This window comes from Sciurus vulgaris, assembly GCF_902686455.1.
Source record: "Sciurus vulgaris genome assembly, chromosome: 3".
NCBI lineage: Eukaryota > Metazoa > Chordata > Mammalia > Rodentia > Sciuridae > Sciurus > Sciurus vulgaris.
Genome location: NC_136463.1, coordinates 163,569,331 through 163,586,556, shown reverse-complemented (window position 1 = coordinate 163,586,556; position 17,226 = coordinate 163,569,331). Strand labels below are relative to the sequence as shown.

The window sequence follows — 17,226 nt, the reverse complement described above, 5'->3', positions numbered from 1 at the left end:
GACTTGGGCTGTTCACCAAGTCCAGAAAGGATCCTACAATGGAAGGACCCGAAGGTTAAGCTTCATTTCTTCAAGGTAAATCCACCTTTGGGATGATAAGATGAGAAAAGATAGCAAAGGAAGGGCTGTCTGGAATTAATGTGCTCCTGCTTTCGATAGCACATTAATGAGAACTCTCATTAGTGCTTCTGATATTTACAACCTCAAGATGGATAGGGTGAACCCTGAAAGTTTCATATAGTAACCAAGAACCCTGTGTTAGTCAGCTTTCTCACTGCTGTGACCAAAAGATCTTAGAACAATTTTAGGAGAAAAAGTTTAGTTGGGGGTTCTTGGTTTCACAGGTTACTGTCTATAGATGGCTGGCTCCATTTCATGGGGCTCAAGGTGAGGCAGAACATCTTGGCAGAAGAGTGTGGTGGAGGGAAGCAGCTTGGGACATGACCGCCAAGATGCAGAGAGAGAGAGAGTTCTGCTCAACAAGGACAAAATATTTACCCCAAACACATGCCCCCAATAACCCACCTCCTTCAGCCACACCCTACCTGCCCAGTTACCAGTCAGTTAGTCCCAACCAGGGGATTAATTCACTGATCAGGTTAAGGATTTTATAACCCAATCATTTCACTCTAAACCTTCTTGTATTGTCTCACACATATCTAAATCATAACAGACTCTTTATTTATTGTTCTTCCTCCATTCTGGAAGAGGATGGTCCAGCACATTTTAAAATTTTATCTGTGAGCTGATAAACATTTTATGAGTTTTCACCTGACTGTGTGCTCGGGATGAGCTTACAACTTGTTTTTGCTCTTCTCTTGACCAGAATTTCCAAGCAGGAGAATATGAAGGCATTTCAAAGCAAATAATTCACAGCCTGGGCTTGTGTCAAGCTCTCTCAGAAATACCTTCTCCTCCTGCATAATTGACATTCAGTATGCTTTTGAATGGCAGCCCATGGGCTAGGAATCCTAGAAATGTGGCCAGTGTGCTAATATTACTTGTAGTTGTTATCACTTGAGCCTTTGTTCGCCTTTCACTGAAAATTTCAGAGATTAGTCCTGAGAACGACCAAAATGTCCTCTTCTCAATTACTGTTTTTGGTAAGGAGATATAAATTTATTCACCAAAATCTGAACTACTAGGTATATCCTTTTCCTATTTCATGAGTCATTTAGAGAGAGATTGGAGGCACAATATTGATGTAATTGGTTGTTTATCTATTTAAGAAACTTGTTATCCTAAAATATGGTCCTAGTGAAGTAGATGCAGTTTCTAACAGTCTTGGATGTATTTATAGATGACAAAAGCAATAAAGGTTCCTAAGGGAGCCTGGGATCCCTAACATTTAAGACATCATAGCAAGAAACACAATTGCTTTCTCCTTTGAGATTGCATTCTCAAAGACCAGTTATTAGTATTTCCTTTGTCTGAACATACCTTAGCTTAATTTCCTTAGAAATAATCAATAATAATTGTGCTAGTAATATTATAAAGGTCATGGTGGGCTAGGAAATAAAGCATGAGCTTTTCTCATCATCTAGTACTTTTTAAAGTTTACTTGGTGGTCATTGATAGAAAAGCCAGGGTATGGATTTTGTGCAAAAGTCTAATCTATTTTTTTTTTGTCAACTCCATATCGTTTATCAAAGTACTTTTAGGTTGCCAATCTAAGCACTTTTCTGGTATTTGACTACTTTCCAAGATGTGACTTTTTATAAAAGGTTTACTGTGTTTTAAAAATGTGTCAGATCTCAGTTTATGAAGGATGACACACAGAGGTTCAGTTTCTAGCACATAAGATATGGGAGTTCAAATATTCCCTCCATGACGAGGTGGCTCTCCTCATGTGTCAGCTTTCCCTGAAACCATCAGCTGTCACAGAGAGTAAAGAATTCAATCTGAGCTCATGTTCAGCACGGAGGACTTCTCTTTGGCCTGTTGACAATTCCTCAGCATGAATTCTGAGACATATCTTATTAGAAGTCTGTGGGGACGCTTTCAAGTGTTCGCTAGAAGTGGTTCAAGAAAATCAAGACCGACACACACTCTGCAGAAATGAGAATTTCCAGTGTTTGTGTTCCATTGACTCTCTTGCCCTCACCGTCTAAAGAAAACACAAGTAATAAAGATTTTATTTCAGTTTATTATCGTCTCTACTGGTAGGTCATTCCATTAATTTGTTTTAGTTGGTCAAGAATTTTATTATTGGGAAAGGTATATAATATAGATCTTTGTATGACCCAGTGTTGAAAGAGTTGAAGGAATTTTGCTTTCATTTACTGCTGCACTAAGGAAAGTATTACATTTTTAACTTTCAAAAGAATATTTTAAGATGATTGTGGATGATGAATTGATCAATATACATTCAAACAAAACTTGTGAATTATTTCTCAGTATTTTATTTAGATCAATAACCCTAATCAACTTAGGAGTTATTTCAAATAAAATTTGTGTTACAAAATTTGAAAAATATTCCCTACCATCATACAGATAATCGTGTAGTTGTATAAATACTTTTGTTCTGGTGTACAAGAAATATATGCTTTATTTGGTTAGCAACATTTAGGGATTTTGTGTGTGTGTGTGTGTGAGTGTGTGTGATATTTAGAAAATTCAGCCGTATTTTCTTTTTTTTTTTCCTTTTTAATTGGTTTTTAGTTTTACAGACTGCATTTTGATTCATTGTACACAAATGGGGTACATCTTTTCGTTTCTATGGTTGTGCACAATGTAGATTCATATCCTTCATGTAATCATACATGTATTTTCTTTTACTTAATAAAATGTCACAAATTTATATAAAACATTACTTTATTCAAAGATATTTAAGATGAACGTGAATTGATAAAACCCAATACAAGCAGAATGGGCATTATCATTCCCATTTGACAAGTGAGGACACTGAGCTTCCAGACTCACCTTGTGGTGGAGAAAGGTTTTCTCAAATCAAGTACTCTTCTCCTGCAGTTATGTCCCTTTCTAGGGACACACACTCTATAATGTTTATTTAGAGTCTCATTGACTTGTAACTTTGGTTTTCTACACTATTTAGCTATGATATTCTAGAAAAATTTTCAAAATGTTTAAAATATAAAATATGAACCATAATGTGGAAATGTAAGTGGGTGAGATATACCACTTTCAGAGAAAAAGATATATTTTGCATCTGCTTCCAAAGTCTACCTTTCCTGTTGTTCTTAGTTAACAATTCGTATTCTTCAGAGAAAAAGCTAAAGCCTGAGGTTCCTAGGCCTCCAAAGCATTAGAAGATACAGATATAGATATACATAGATATATAGATAGATATCTCAGGAGAGTATTATACTAGTGATAGAATCCTGAAGGGCTGGGCTAGGGATATAGCTCAGTTGGTAGAGTGCTTGCCTTGCAAGCACAAGGCCCTGGGTTTGATCCCCAGCACCACAAAAAAAAAAAAAAAAAAAAAAAAAAAAAAGAATCCTGAAATTTTGTTGCTACATGTGAAATGTTATTCCATTTAGATTCTCTTACCATGTGTAAGACTATTTTTAAAAATTTTGCCATTAGAATTAAGATTTTAATCGATAACTTCAGAGGTAGTAGATGATATGGATAGAAAAAGTACATGTACTAGATGAGATAGAATGATCAGATAATTTCATCTGGATTACATTTCAGTTCAGGAGTCCCCTTCTTTGTAGAGTAAGATGAGGAGTGCTAAAATCTGTGTTTTAAAAATGTATCCAGTTAAATGGAGAGAGTCCCTGAGATGATGATCCACAGAGGCATGGGTGAGTTTAGGTTTAGGGCATCTTCCTATCTCTCCATCCTTTGATTCAGTGTCTTCACTGAACATTCATCGTGTCTATGCTCCCAGAACTGGGCTAAGTCTCAAAGATATAATGGTAAGTTAAGGGGGCGACTGCTTCTAAATAGAATCAGTCTGAAAAAAAAAAGACAGACCAATAGAAAAACAATTAGGGTGGATTTGATAAAATATTCACATGGGGCAAATATTGGATTTTTAATACATATTTGTTGAATCAATAATTAAATGTAATTATGTTAATTACATAATTTCCATGTGATCAACATGTAATTAAGGCAAAGAAGCCAAAAAGAGCATGGAGGAAATGGAATTTATGCAGAAGTCTGGGGGTGAGAATGGGAACCGTACATAGTGGAGAACTGCTTCTAATTTATTTGAGTGGAGGTCTAAGAGGAGAATGACGAGGGGAGACTGCAGAGGATAATAGCTACCAAAAGCCTCAATGCTACAGAAAAGGAAACTTAACTTAGTGTGAGGACAACAGGAGGTCTTGCAGTTTTGTAAACAAGGGAATGAATTGTAAATGAGATGGGAGTGAAAGGAAAGTCTAAGATCAAAGAGATCAGTGAGAAGTAACTACAGTGCTCTACTCATAATTAAGATTATTCTAAGTGCCTATTTCCCCTGGCAAATCCTGGTTTATTCCTGGGATCCTGCCATAATTATTAATAGCACTTGCTTTTACCCTAAATTATCCCAGTGGGAATTGTAAATTATATGGAAGTTTAATCAAAACTAAAATGGTGGCAATGAGGAGGGTGACGATGATCGGATTCTGAGTTTCTTAAGGCATTTGACAGAGTAGACCTTGGGTGCTTTATATGAGGAACAATATAGAAGAGGCATCAAGGATAACATTAAGAGAATACCAGAGGGAAGGAGGAGAGGAAGAAAGGAGGAGTTAGATGGAAATAAAAATGACCAAACTATGCTATATGCATGTATGAATATGTATCAATGAATCCTGCAATTATGTCTAATTATGATGCACAATTATATATACACACACATATATATAAATGTGTGTATATACACATGTATGTGTATATATGTGTGTGATATATATCCATATATATCCATAAATGTATGAAGATAATTAACTTGTGCAAATAGATAAGTTGTTGATATCATTCACCAAAAGGGGAACGATAAGTGAATTAGATTTGATGCAGGGAGAGGAGATGGTCATTTCAGTTTTGAAAATGTGACTTTGAAATGCCATGTAATATTTCAGTGGAGATGTCAGGGCAGTTAATTATGTGGGTAGGAATTAGTCTTCAATACTTCAGTGTTGCATGAGGAAGATCCATTATGATCTGCTAACACCAATTTGAGAAAAATATTCCAAATTATCTTATCAGACAAAATAGATGCCTCTGGCCTAGCTGAAGCCAAGTCCCTGAAGAGTGTAAACAAGAGAGGATGCTTTGATAGTGTAAGATACTTACCCAGAATGATACACCTACAATGCATGGAAAATATAGTCATATTTCCTGTAGAACCAGGGCAGGAATAAATGGGCCCAGGAGTCTGTGAGACAGCAGTAAAGAATCATGGACCTGAAATTGAGATGTCAACCTTGGTGAGGAAATATTGAGATCAGACTTCATCTACTCTAAAGTTTCATTTGAACTGCCCCTGACTCAGGCAGACATGATCTAAGGATCCCCTAGCAGATTATTTTTCTCCCCATAGTAAACCATAAAAAATAGCTTTCTAATTAGGCCTGTTGATTTTTGCTTGTTAGTAAGTAGCCATGTGAACTAGAAGAAAGTCACTTGTCCTATTACCTTGTGTGAGAACACAGTGTGATTGGATCATCTCTGGCATCTATGTCAGATTTAATTTAGATTTTCTGGTTTCAGGTTTATTTTATTTTTTTGTTTGCTTCTTCTTCTGTTAAGCAGAATGTTAACTATTTTAGAACTTGAAAGGAGATTATTATAGCCATGATCTTGACTGGTCTTATTGACTTTGGAAGCAAACTGTATAAATGGGAATCATTTTTTTTTTAAATTTTAGAAAATTCCAAAGTGGTTCATGAATAAAGGCAGGAATGCTTTAAATATTTTTCTTCTTCCTTTTTATATGCAGCAAAGCCAGATTCAGGGTCTTTTCAAAAATAGCAAAAAAGCTGCTTAGACTATGGTTAACAAGTCGCTCTTGGGGAGAGCATTTTTCTCTTGGGGTGCTACCTTCAATCTGATATTCATTTTGGCTCAGATCAGTTGTAAATACCAGGCCTTTTCTGTGAAATGTAACTGGTGTTTGCTCTGGGCTGATGGGACGGCCATGTGCTGTTTGCTCTGTCAGTAGCTGTATGTGGGTATCCACAGTACATTATTCAGATCAGTTCACACCCACCAGCTGTCCTTATTCCAGGTGGACTGTGGGAAATCTTTTTACTTACAGCAACAGCTGTGCCACCTGGTAGCTTAAAGAGCAATAGTTGGATGAATGAACCATTGTTACAAATTCACTTTTCATCTGGTAAAGAGTTTGCATAAACTAGCAGGGCTGAAGATATTTTCAGCCTGGTCCACACTGAAATGCTATCAGCAATGAAAGAAAGGCTTTATCTGCATTATGTGAAATTGTTTGCTTATTGCCAATACCTATCATTTTAAAGCACCAAATAAAATCTAAATGCCAAGATTAAGTCTTTAAAATTTGCAGTTCTCATTGCCACATTATTTGTGCTCTATCCCCCAATACACAAACTCTGCTCTTTTATATTTTTACATTCTCACCCCATAGAGTTCTCTAAGTAATATTGTCTCTACTTTGACTATAATAATAAAACTTCCCAAGCTTGAATTTTTGCTAAAGAGAAGGTTGAATATACCACTGTTGGCTTATTATTTTCAAGTAAATAAAGTAACTCTAACCATAAACAAATATCTTAAGTGGAACTCTTGTATGTGGAGTTTTAATGAAAAAGATTTGATGGTAAACAATATTCACATGTGAAAAAAATGCAAAAATATAATAAAAGCAACCTTCCAAATAAGCTAGAAATCTACAAAAGAGAATGAGGTAGATTGAATAGGTTAAGTAAGTCACCACTGTGGCATTTTAAGCTGTTAATTTTCTTAGTGTGTGTTTGAATGATGGACACATGCATGAACATGTGTGCACACACACACTATCCACATGAAGAGCCTAAATTTGTGGTAAGTAGGCTTTTTGCAACAATACAGAAGGAAACACTATATACAGACCATGTATTATATTTCTGTTTCTGAAGTAATGCCATTCAAATTCACAATGTTTATAGTCTTTCTTTCTCATTTAGTTCAAATCTGCCCTATAAGTCCCTTACTTTTTAAATTATTTTTTTTGTAATCTAATTATATAGATAGATACAGAGATAAGCTCTATGAAGGTAAAAGTATATGAGCTGAAAATAGTATGTATGTATATATGGATTTTTAATAAAGGCCTTTTATAACTAAAATGCTTAAGTAGCACATCCCCTCTCTATGAAAGGCAGCCTGACCTGTAAATATAGTATCATTTTAATAAAAAATGCATTTAATTAATGTTTGTGGACAGTTTTTGTCTATAGTATTTGGCAGTATGGCAGCATAAGGTTATTCCTTTTTTTAATAAACATAGTTATTCAATAAAAGGTTGATATTTGTCTTAAAATGAAATCTCTATTAAAGTCTCTTTTAGTATATCTGTATTTCAGCTTAAAATAAATGTCCAACTTGACTACTAAATGTACATTTAAGACAAAACTCAGAGTTATATTAAAGGAAAAAAGGGAGTGTACCATCCCCATAGGCGTATATAAAAGACTTTCTAGAGTTGAATAAGTTGAGGACCCAAAGTATTAAAGAACTTGTTCAAAGTTACATGATTCAGTGAAAAATATTCAAAAATAAAATCCTAGGGGTAGAAGGCTTTCATACAACTATTTGTTTCAGTTTGTGAGATTTTTGTCCTCAAAGATGCAAAACTCAGTGTGCTACTCATGTACTAAGAAAATGTCATCAAATACACTTAATAACAATGTGATACAAATCACTCAAGCAGTGAAACTAGGATTCATTTGAAGAATCAGGCTACTCAAGAATTTAGAAAAATAAAGAATTGATGGTTTTATTTCTGCTCTTAAGCAAAGATATTTCAACAGAACTATATGTTCTTAAGTAATTTAAAAATTAGGAAAATGGTATAGTCTCTCTCTATCAGAAAAGAATTATTGGTAGGCCTTTAAAAATCCTGCTAGAAGTTTCCACTTATCTTTTGCTAGTAAAGTAAAAAAATTTAAAAAGTTTCATTATTATAATATGCTTTGAAATGGAAGGAAGAGAGGAATGGTAAAAGAGGAAGAAAAAGAAAGAGAAAGGAAAGAAAGAAAGAAAGAAAGAAAGAAAGAAAGAAAGAAAGAAAGAAAGAAAGAGAGAGAGAGAGAAAGAAAGAAAGGAGGGAGGGAGGAGGGATGAAAGAAAGAAGAAAGAGGAAGGAAGAAAAGAAGGAAGAAAAGCTGCCAGAATCAACAGTATTAGTCAGTTTTCTATAACTATAACAAAGTACCTGAGGCTGGGTAGCTTAAGAAAAGCACTTGGTTTAGCTCCGAATTTGGAAGCTAAAAGTTCAAACCGCAGGAACCAAAGACCATTAGGGCCCCCCATCCCTCACTATGGCAGATCTATGTTAATTTCTTCCAAAGGTGGTACAGCCAGTGCCAAAGGGCCTCTCACTAGGCTCCACCTCCCCATCAACACCAAGCCTCCAAATGAACCCTTGGTGACACACTCAGTCCATATCCAAACCACAGCAACAAAGAAAGATACAAATTATAACTGGCACTGGGGTGAAGGGACAGATTCTGTGTGATAACTAATCTTATGAGGGGTGACACCATTCTTATTCCTTATCTTGAATGAAGGTAAAGAATGCTGGCACCATTGTGAAGCTCTACCTTTACATCCTATCTTTTTTGCTGTTAACAGTCTCTGGTTGCTTCATGTACTGCTGCTCAGATCAGTAACTTACTGCAGAAAGGTGTCAAGTGAGGAATTTCCAGCTTCATTTTATTGACTCCTCTAGCCATGGATATTTAGAGAAATGTCCTCTTGTTCTACTGATATTTGGAAAGGGTATAGGAATTTCTGCCTGGGGGTAAAATAACTTACTTACCCCCAACCAGGAATTTATTAACTAAGCCCTGTACTAGGAATAATATATCCATGATCAAGAGTATTGTCACAGAAAATCTTTATAGTCTTTAGTAATTTAAAAAACTTTCTCCTCTTGCTTCAGGACTGACTTTACTCTTGGCAAGATAGGTAAATATGTTTATATAGAATATGTTTTCAGATCATCAAGAAAGAACTTCAAGGGAAGAATAAAATATATAAACATATATGCATATGTACATATGTGTTTATATGTGTATGTATCTGTATGTGTGTATAATGTATTCATACACTATTAACATAATATTCTAGTCAAAATTTTCTTCTTTCTAGCTTAAGTACTTGTAACTAATTTGAATGCAAATGATCCTGGGGGGGCAATACTGTAAAGCATTATTCATAATTTATACTTAAGGCTAATGAGTTTCAAATACCTCCTTGAGATTAGTTCCTTACTAAAACTAGAAAAAGAAGCCATGATCATTGATTTGAGAAAAAAGTTGAGGCACAACATAGGGGAAGGATTAGGGGTAAAAATGAGAAAGAACAGATGTGTTAAAGTCAAAATTTATGTGAGCCATAATGGAAAGATAAGAGAATAACAGGCTTCATAGTCACTCATTCGTGCCTGCATGAACATAGGATGGTCCTCTACCTTACCTGATCCTCAGATTCTTATCTGTAAATGGGAATTTTAATTTTTAATAATACTTGCTTTGAAAAATTATAAGAATGAAGAAAATCTAAAATAGGTCAAGGTATTTGGTACATGATATACATCAATTTCCCTTCCCATTTCTTTTTTTCCCAAGAGTAGTCTTATATTCATCTATGAACAGAATAGACATTATAACTAAGTAGATTTTAGGGCTGAGTTAAGAAAAGCAAAGTTATTAATGCTTGTAAAAACACCCTTTTTATACTTTATGAATTCTGTATTGACTTTGTTCATGCTTATTGACACCACTCACAGCTCCTTTCATTAAAAATGCTTTTAGTAATTGAATATATGAGACATATAAGGAAGATAAAAAGGTTCCAGGATTAGTGAAAGGTGGATAAAGAAGGCCCGAGTCAATATTCCTCCAAGTGGATCATAGGGTCATTTACTGTGCAGAGTAAAATTGTCACCTCAGAAAAGATGAATCCTAGTTAATCAAATAAAATAGATTATGATTAAATTAATTAGTAAATAAATACATAAATGGACAAAAGATATTATGTGTAGTATAGATAGATATAGACATAGATAGTCAAGTCAACCACTGAGATCACAATGACCTTCCCTAGGCATTATTGGTTTGGGGCACATATGGACATATTTTGTTTGTTTTCTTCTGGTTTTCCTGTGAAAAATAGAGTTTGTAAATCTAGATGTTTCAGATCACTGACTGGTATGTGAACTCACTTATTAGAAAGATATAGAGATATCAAGAATTGTACCTCCAATGCAAAAACATTTTCTCTATGGGGCTATCTGAGCTGTGAAAATGTGGAAATATCCCATCAGAGTGCTAATGACATATACCTGGGAGGATAAAGGTTGAGAACCCTCAGTGTTACTATGTGGAGGTGTTCAGATAATAAATTAGTGCTGATGGATCAGCAGTATCTACAGACATGCATTCTATTTTAGTTAACAGGATTTAGAGTATCTATCTCTTGACCCTAGAAACTATATTCCTACAGTTACTATTAAGAGTAAATACTTAAAGATAAAAGATATACCTCTCATTAAGCACATGTCTAGTTTAGATAGAAATTAGTCATCGGCATGCTGTGTTTGTTTCTTAAGAAAATAGATTTTTGGGGCTGGGGATATAGCTCAGTTGGTAGAGTGCTTGCTTATGCATGCACAGGCCCTGAGTTCAATCCCTAGCACCACAAAAAAAAAAAAAAAAAAAAAAATAGATTTCGTATGATTTTTTAAAAAAATCACAGAGCACAGTGATATTTTTTAACCATTTAAAATTTCTCAGGAAAAATATTAAATAATGCAAATATAAAAATCGTGTGTACATAATAAAAGTTCAAATATTTGTCAGGACTACAAAGTGAAGGTTAGGGTATGATGTTTTTAAAAGTGCATTTAACTCTGTATTTGCTGACACTTGCCTTCTCTCAAACTGCTGGCATTTGAGTTCAAGATAATCATACACTATCCCAGTGATAAGGCCACAAAATTAAAATCTACTCTATCATCGCCCTTACAGATCCCCCCCATCAGGAACAAGTGCCACATCACCTGCCGGTTCGTAACCCACCTCTCTCTGACTCTGTCCTTCTGACAGTAAGTCCCCTGACCAGCTAGTTGAACAGATGCACCCAGCGCTGCTTCCTAACAATCCACAAAGCTGGACTTTGATGGACAGCAGAAAGTGGTGCGATGGAAAAACAAAAGCCTTTTAACCTAGAGCATCACTTTGTTCTGCTCTGAACTTTAAGGTCACTCCAGCTCCTTCTAGCTGTTGTGAGGATCTTAATTTTTACTCAACCAATTTACTTGCAGCTGGCTTTCTTTCCAATATTAAAAGTTCAGCTTCTCGGGTGTGGGGGATCGAGGGAGAGGGGGATGAGAAGAGCTTCTTGCAGACTAAAAACAGCAAGAACCAGTAAAATCTGGCTTGGCTCTGAAGTACAAAAAGTTATTTTCAAAGCCTATAAATTATGACATAGTGATTAACATGTAATTTAAATATATTTAAACAACAATTATATCACATTTCCAGCCCAGCTAATTGGCTTCACAGATGTTCCCTTGGAGCTACATTGCCCTTCCAGGGGGAAATGAATGAGGTGCTTTTTATCATGGAAAACAGATAAAAAAGCAAACTGAAAAAATGGAAACAGAAGCATAAAAAGCAGCCAGTAACCCTAAAAACAATGAATGCTGAGGGGCTTTGCTTAGCATTTTTCCATTTTAATGCGGAAAACGGGGAAAAGCATGAAGAAGACACTCTATCCCTGTGATACTATTTGGCAGGCTGTCCAGAAATGAGTTGGCAGGCTGCTGACGGAGACACTTGTCAAAGCAGAGACAGCGGGTGCATTCTAATAGGGCACAGCCTTGCCTCCTGTCTTAGAGCAGACTAACCATGAGAGGTTCAGTTATTTTTAATACAATGCCTTTATAATTGAAGGCATTTTGATCCAGGTAATGAAGATAGACAATGAACTGTTTCCTGATGAAGAATGGCGTGTGAGTTAGTCCTTCGATCATTTATCTCTCAGGTTTTATGGAATGCAAAGTGTGCAATCAGTACTAGTTCCTCAGATGAAATTTATGCTGAATATTACCCAGTACAGCAAATCTTGCAAGACAAGAGATCAAAGGTTCAAAGAAACAATTGTATTTACTCAGGTTTTGGCATACCTAGCCTTTTAACATTTAATCTAAGAATTGAAATAAATTCACTCCAGCCTCATTTCATTCTTGTTTTTTTTTTTTTCTAATAGTCTAAAGGTAATATCTGATAATACAGTATAAATCCCAAAAGACCAATGGCCATGTTTCTTCCAGTGCATCCTGCTATCTCCAGCATCTACCACAGTGCCTTTGCTTTTATTGTTGAGATTTAATACATATTTGGTAAATACTTATTAGTTAATCAGTACTCGATGATGAGGGAAAGGCCAGGGTTTATAATATGGTCAAGTTCGATAGGCAGTTGTCGTAGTTCTTGTATCATCCCTTTATTTTACAAATATTTGGACTATTGAAATTTTCTTTCTCAAATTTTATGAAGGAATATAATTTTGTCTTTCTAAAAGATAGTAAAGTATGCCTGTATTTAAGATAATGAAAGAACAGCTAATCATTTAAAAATGACTTTAATGAGTGTCTCGGGCATATTGATGCTTGACTTTAAAAATTCAGTTTAGCTGATGTGAATATTTATATGTGTATATTATTTACATATATATACTAGTGTAGAGCTTACAGAATTTGTTTTATTTAAACTGATTATTTTAATAATCCCTGAGAACAAAGTAGAGAGACCAAGAATGAAAACTAAAGTCTGAGATGTTTCACAATTGACCATATTCACAGTACTTGTACTTGGGACTGAGGCCCACATTTCTAACAAGACATAAAACGATCTACTTAAAGTATCATATCACTTGCAAACATTGCATATTAAATATGTGTCTAGAAGCAACCTAACTTTCCATTGACTAATGCATGGATAAAGAAAGTGTGGTGCATATGCATAATGGGATACTCTTTGGCCATGAGAAAGGATGAAATATTGGCATTGGTAACAACATGGATGGAGCTGGAGATTTATGTTGAGTGAAATAAGCCAGGCACCGAAAGACAATGCGTGATCTCATTCATATGTGCAATCTAGAACAGTTTATCTCATACAAGTTGAAGTAGAATGGTGGTTACCAAAGGTTGGAGAGGAGGGACAGGGAGAGATTGATCGCTGGGTAAAACATTACAGTTACAAGGAAGAACTGGTGTGCTGATGTGCAGCAGGGACGCACCAGTAACAATTATGTTCTGTACATTCCAAGAAACTAGATGGAAAGATCTGGAATGCTTTCACCATAAAGAAATGATAAATGTTTAGGATAGGTGTGTTTAACCTAATTTAAACATTATGCAATGTGCGTCTGTATCAAAACATTACATGGTATCCCACTAATAGGTATGATTTCTGTGGTTTTATATATCCAGTAAAAATGAATTTTTGAAAAATCCTTCAAAAATAAAATACACTGATAACTGTCCATGCCATAATCTTCAAGGCCTAGCTAGCTAAGTTATAAGAGAAGAAAATTGGTATATATTTTTTTATGATATCATACTTGTGGTGGTAATGAAATGTAAACATACTTTAGGAGTTCCAGACTTTCCTTTGGATTAATCCAGGAGACTAAATTAGTTAAGGGAGATTGTATTGTTCAGTTGTTATTGATTTACATTAAATAATTAACCTCCATGGGGCCGTATTCTTCTTAGTTTATTTTCTGAATCTCTAAATTGTGTGACTATCGACCTGAGATAACATTTAGCTGTTTCACATGAACGGTGTAGGTGTCTTGCCATGTTTGAGTCATTTCTGTTTACATAAAGTCGAAATTCAGATAATGCAATCTTAAGATGAGGTAGTTTTGTCTGTATTATTCATTTTCCCTGGTGCCTAGAAAAGTAGAAAAGTGTTGGCACATAGGCAGCAGGTTCTCAAGAAATGTTTAATGATGAGTGAAAATATTAAGGAACACAATTGAGAGACACACAACGCCTTCACTTACCCTAAGGAACAGTCTTCTTAATAATTTATAACATTCTAAATCCATTTTCACTTAGCCTATAGGATAGACTATTAAGCTATAAAAATATAAACATCCTTCGGTCTTTTAACTGAAATCTGGTTTTGACAGATTCCAAATACGTAAAAGGAATGTAAAGCACATTTCCAGGAAGGGAATTGATTTTTTAAATTTCCTGCTGTTTCTTAACTAAAAATAAAGTGAGACCAAAGATAAATAGTGTGTACCTTTTTATAAAGAAAGGCTCAGAAGTTCATTGCTGACATTCATTGCTGAAGTGGCGAAAATTAAATGTAACTTAATAACAAATTATTTCAGCATATTTTAATCTACTTTATCACCTTCTAAATGCATTTTTTGTTGTTTCCTAAGAGGAAAGCTAATGCTATGATTTGAGGCCATTTCAGTCATTTAACATGTAAAGAAAGAAACTGTTCCTCATTTATAAGTATAGTAATTGTTGATTGCTTTCTTCCTTTCTTCTAGGGATAATTAGAAGAATGCTTACTATTAACTTACATTTTCAAACCATTGAAAATTTATTTTCCCATATAACTTTCCTTTTCAGAAATGAAATTAAAATATTTAATTTCCTCAAAACATAAACCCATTTGCAGAATGCATATAGTTTTAATATTTAGGGAAATTCACTGTTGTGCATGTTTTCACTTTAGTTCATACGACTCATGTGCCTTTTTGTTTCCTTTTCTTTTTTAATTTTTCATTCATAATGCCTCTTATTATATCCATCATTCCATTTTTCTTTCCTATTAGAGTGAAATTGGACACAGCCCTCCTCCTGCCTACACTCCCATGTCAGGAGTAAGTATTTCATGATCAACCTTCACCTCAGGATTTTGGGTCTTTGCTTACCATGTTTCTTCTCTCTCATCTCCCCATAATTTCCTCATTTTGCCTTGCCAACAGTGAGCTAAGAACTTGTAGACCATGAAGCTGCCTTTGTAGGTGTCTTTATCTCAGTAGATAATCCAAAGCTGAGCTATCATGCATCATCAGTAGCTTCAACTTTCATCTGAAGAATTTCCCTGGGCTTATAAATTATGCTTCTAGGTGAGGAGGTTATCTTTACTGCCATGATTATAGGTCATGTGCTAAAAAGGCAGAATCTCAGTGATGGTTCTCAAGATTTAGACTAGAGACTCAGACATAGTAACTACAGAATAAAAAGCAGTAAGGAAATGTCACCATTAACAATGTATTGCCGTATTTCTGCTCTTTAAGTCATCTGTTATGAAAATTCACTTTGCATTTTTGATACCAAAAATAGGCAATTGTGAGCAAACGACATCAAATACTTTCTATTTGAACACTTTAGCTGTTTAGTAAAATTTAAAAATGAATTTTCAAATTATTTTCTCATGCTTTTTCTTTCAAGGGGAATTGAAATTATAACTGTTTCTAGTCTGTAATTCAAATTCATTAGCCACTAAGGAGAACAAAAGGTAGTATATACTGTGACTTTCCTTTGAAAGACAAGCTTTGATATTTTTCTGATTAGTAGCACTCATGTTTTACTACCATTCCTAACCACAGCTTCTCTCCAAATGTGCTTCTACTATTAACAGAACCAGTTTGTATACCGGGATGGGGGTTTTGCTGCAGAACAAGGAATATCAGTGCCCTATAGGGCCACGACCAGCACAATCCCAGAAGCTCCAGTTGCTCAGGGTGCTGCCGCTGAGATTTTCGATGACTCCTGTTGTAATGGCACCCTCCGCAAGCCTGCGCAACCCCACGTCCAAGAGGACAGTAGCACCCAGAGGTACAGTGCTGACCCCACAGCATTTGCCCCAGAACGGAGCCCACGAGGAGAACTGGATGAAGAAGGTTACATGACACCTATGAGAGACAAACCCAAACAAGGTACAGACCAGACATTCAGGAATGATCACTACTCAGGTTCACTTCCATCCAAGAGTTTCAATGTACTGCATGGAAATTGCTGGACAGCTGAACTGTGGGATATTTGTAACCCGAAACAGGCCAAGGCTGCTGTCCCTGCTGGTATAGTTCCTGAATCAGCAGCATGCACATTACCTAGGTGCTTCTACTTAGAAATCAGAGTTTCAGCCCCTACCCTAATAGGATCTTCAGGGGATCTGTACACAGGCAAGCTTAAGAAGCCCTAAACTTTGCTGGAATATATGAATTAGGTAGCATATCACAACTGGAGAACCGTTATTGTGAGGGACTTAAGGAGAGCAGAAAGACAGATGTTGGCAAAAGTGTCTGAAGCTTTTGATGGCACCAGTAAAAACGTGGTAGTTTCACTAAAATGATGTAATTTAAGTAACATAATTTATTTTAGGAAATTATGGTTTCTTGCATGAAACTTATCAAAATTAAAGTTTTAACCCTATATGTGCTTACGTATAGCACCAAGTCTTGAAAAGTATGATTTGTGGTTTCACGAAGCTCAGCAATGACTTTATAAAAGTTAGTGGTAAAAATGTTAAACGCCCAATCAAATGTTTCAATTTTGAGAAAGAAAAAAAAAACCACAAGTGCCTTTTTCCTTCTATGCTAAAAAGCATCACAAAACAGAGATGAATAATTGATATTAAAAATTATGATATTGTCTCTGAGTCTTTAGTATCAATAACTATATCTTTAAACTCTGTATGAGAGCCTCTTATGTCATTTTTATATGGGTATGTTCACTTTTATAAAATACCATTTAGAAATTCCCAAAGACATAATTTGAAGTACAGTTTAATGTATAGGTTTGTCCAATAGTGACACATATAGGTTGTGAAGATTTGGCAGATTTCCTGAGAGCAGAATTCTTTGGGAAGGTTGTCACCTCAACCAGAATTATTCCACCATAACTGCACAGCTGTACAAGTTTGTATCAGGACAGCAGATAAGTTGATAGTGTTGAAAAATGGTACTATAAGCTTCTAAGAGAAGAATAAGTCAGTCTATATAGATTCACTGAAGAGTATTCTCAGATTTTATCTCTGA

At 35.2% G+C, this 17,226-nt stretch overlaps 1 protein-coding gene across 1 annotated transcript in view; it reads left to right on the top strand.

Annotated features, from left to right (window-relative positions):
• Positions 1–17,226, top strand: part of ERBB4 (erb-b2 receptor tyrosine kinase 4) — a 1,167,248-nt gene that overhangs the window by 1,140,236 nt on the left and 9,786 nt on the right. The window contains 2 exon segments of the mRNA XM_079135547.1: positions 15,016–15,063; positions 15,828–16,125. Coding sequence (XP_078991673.1) covers positions 15,016–15,063; positions 15,828–16,125 — 346 coding nt within the window.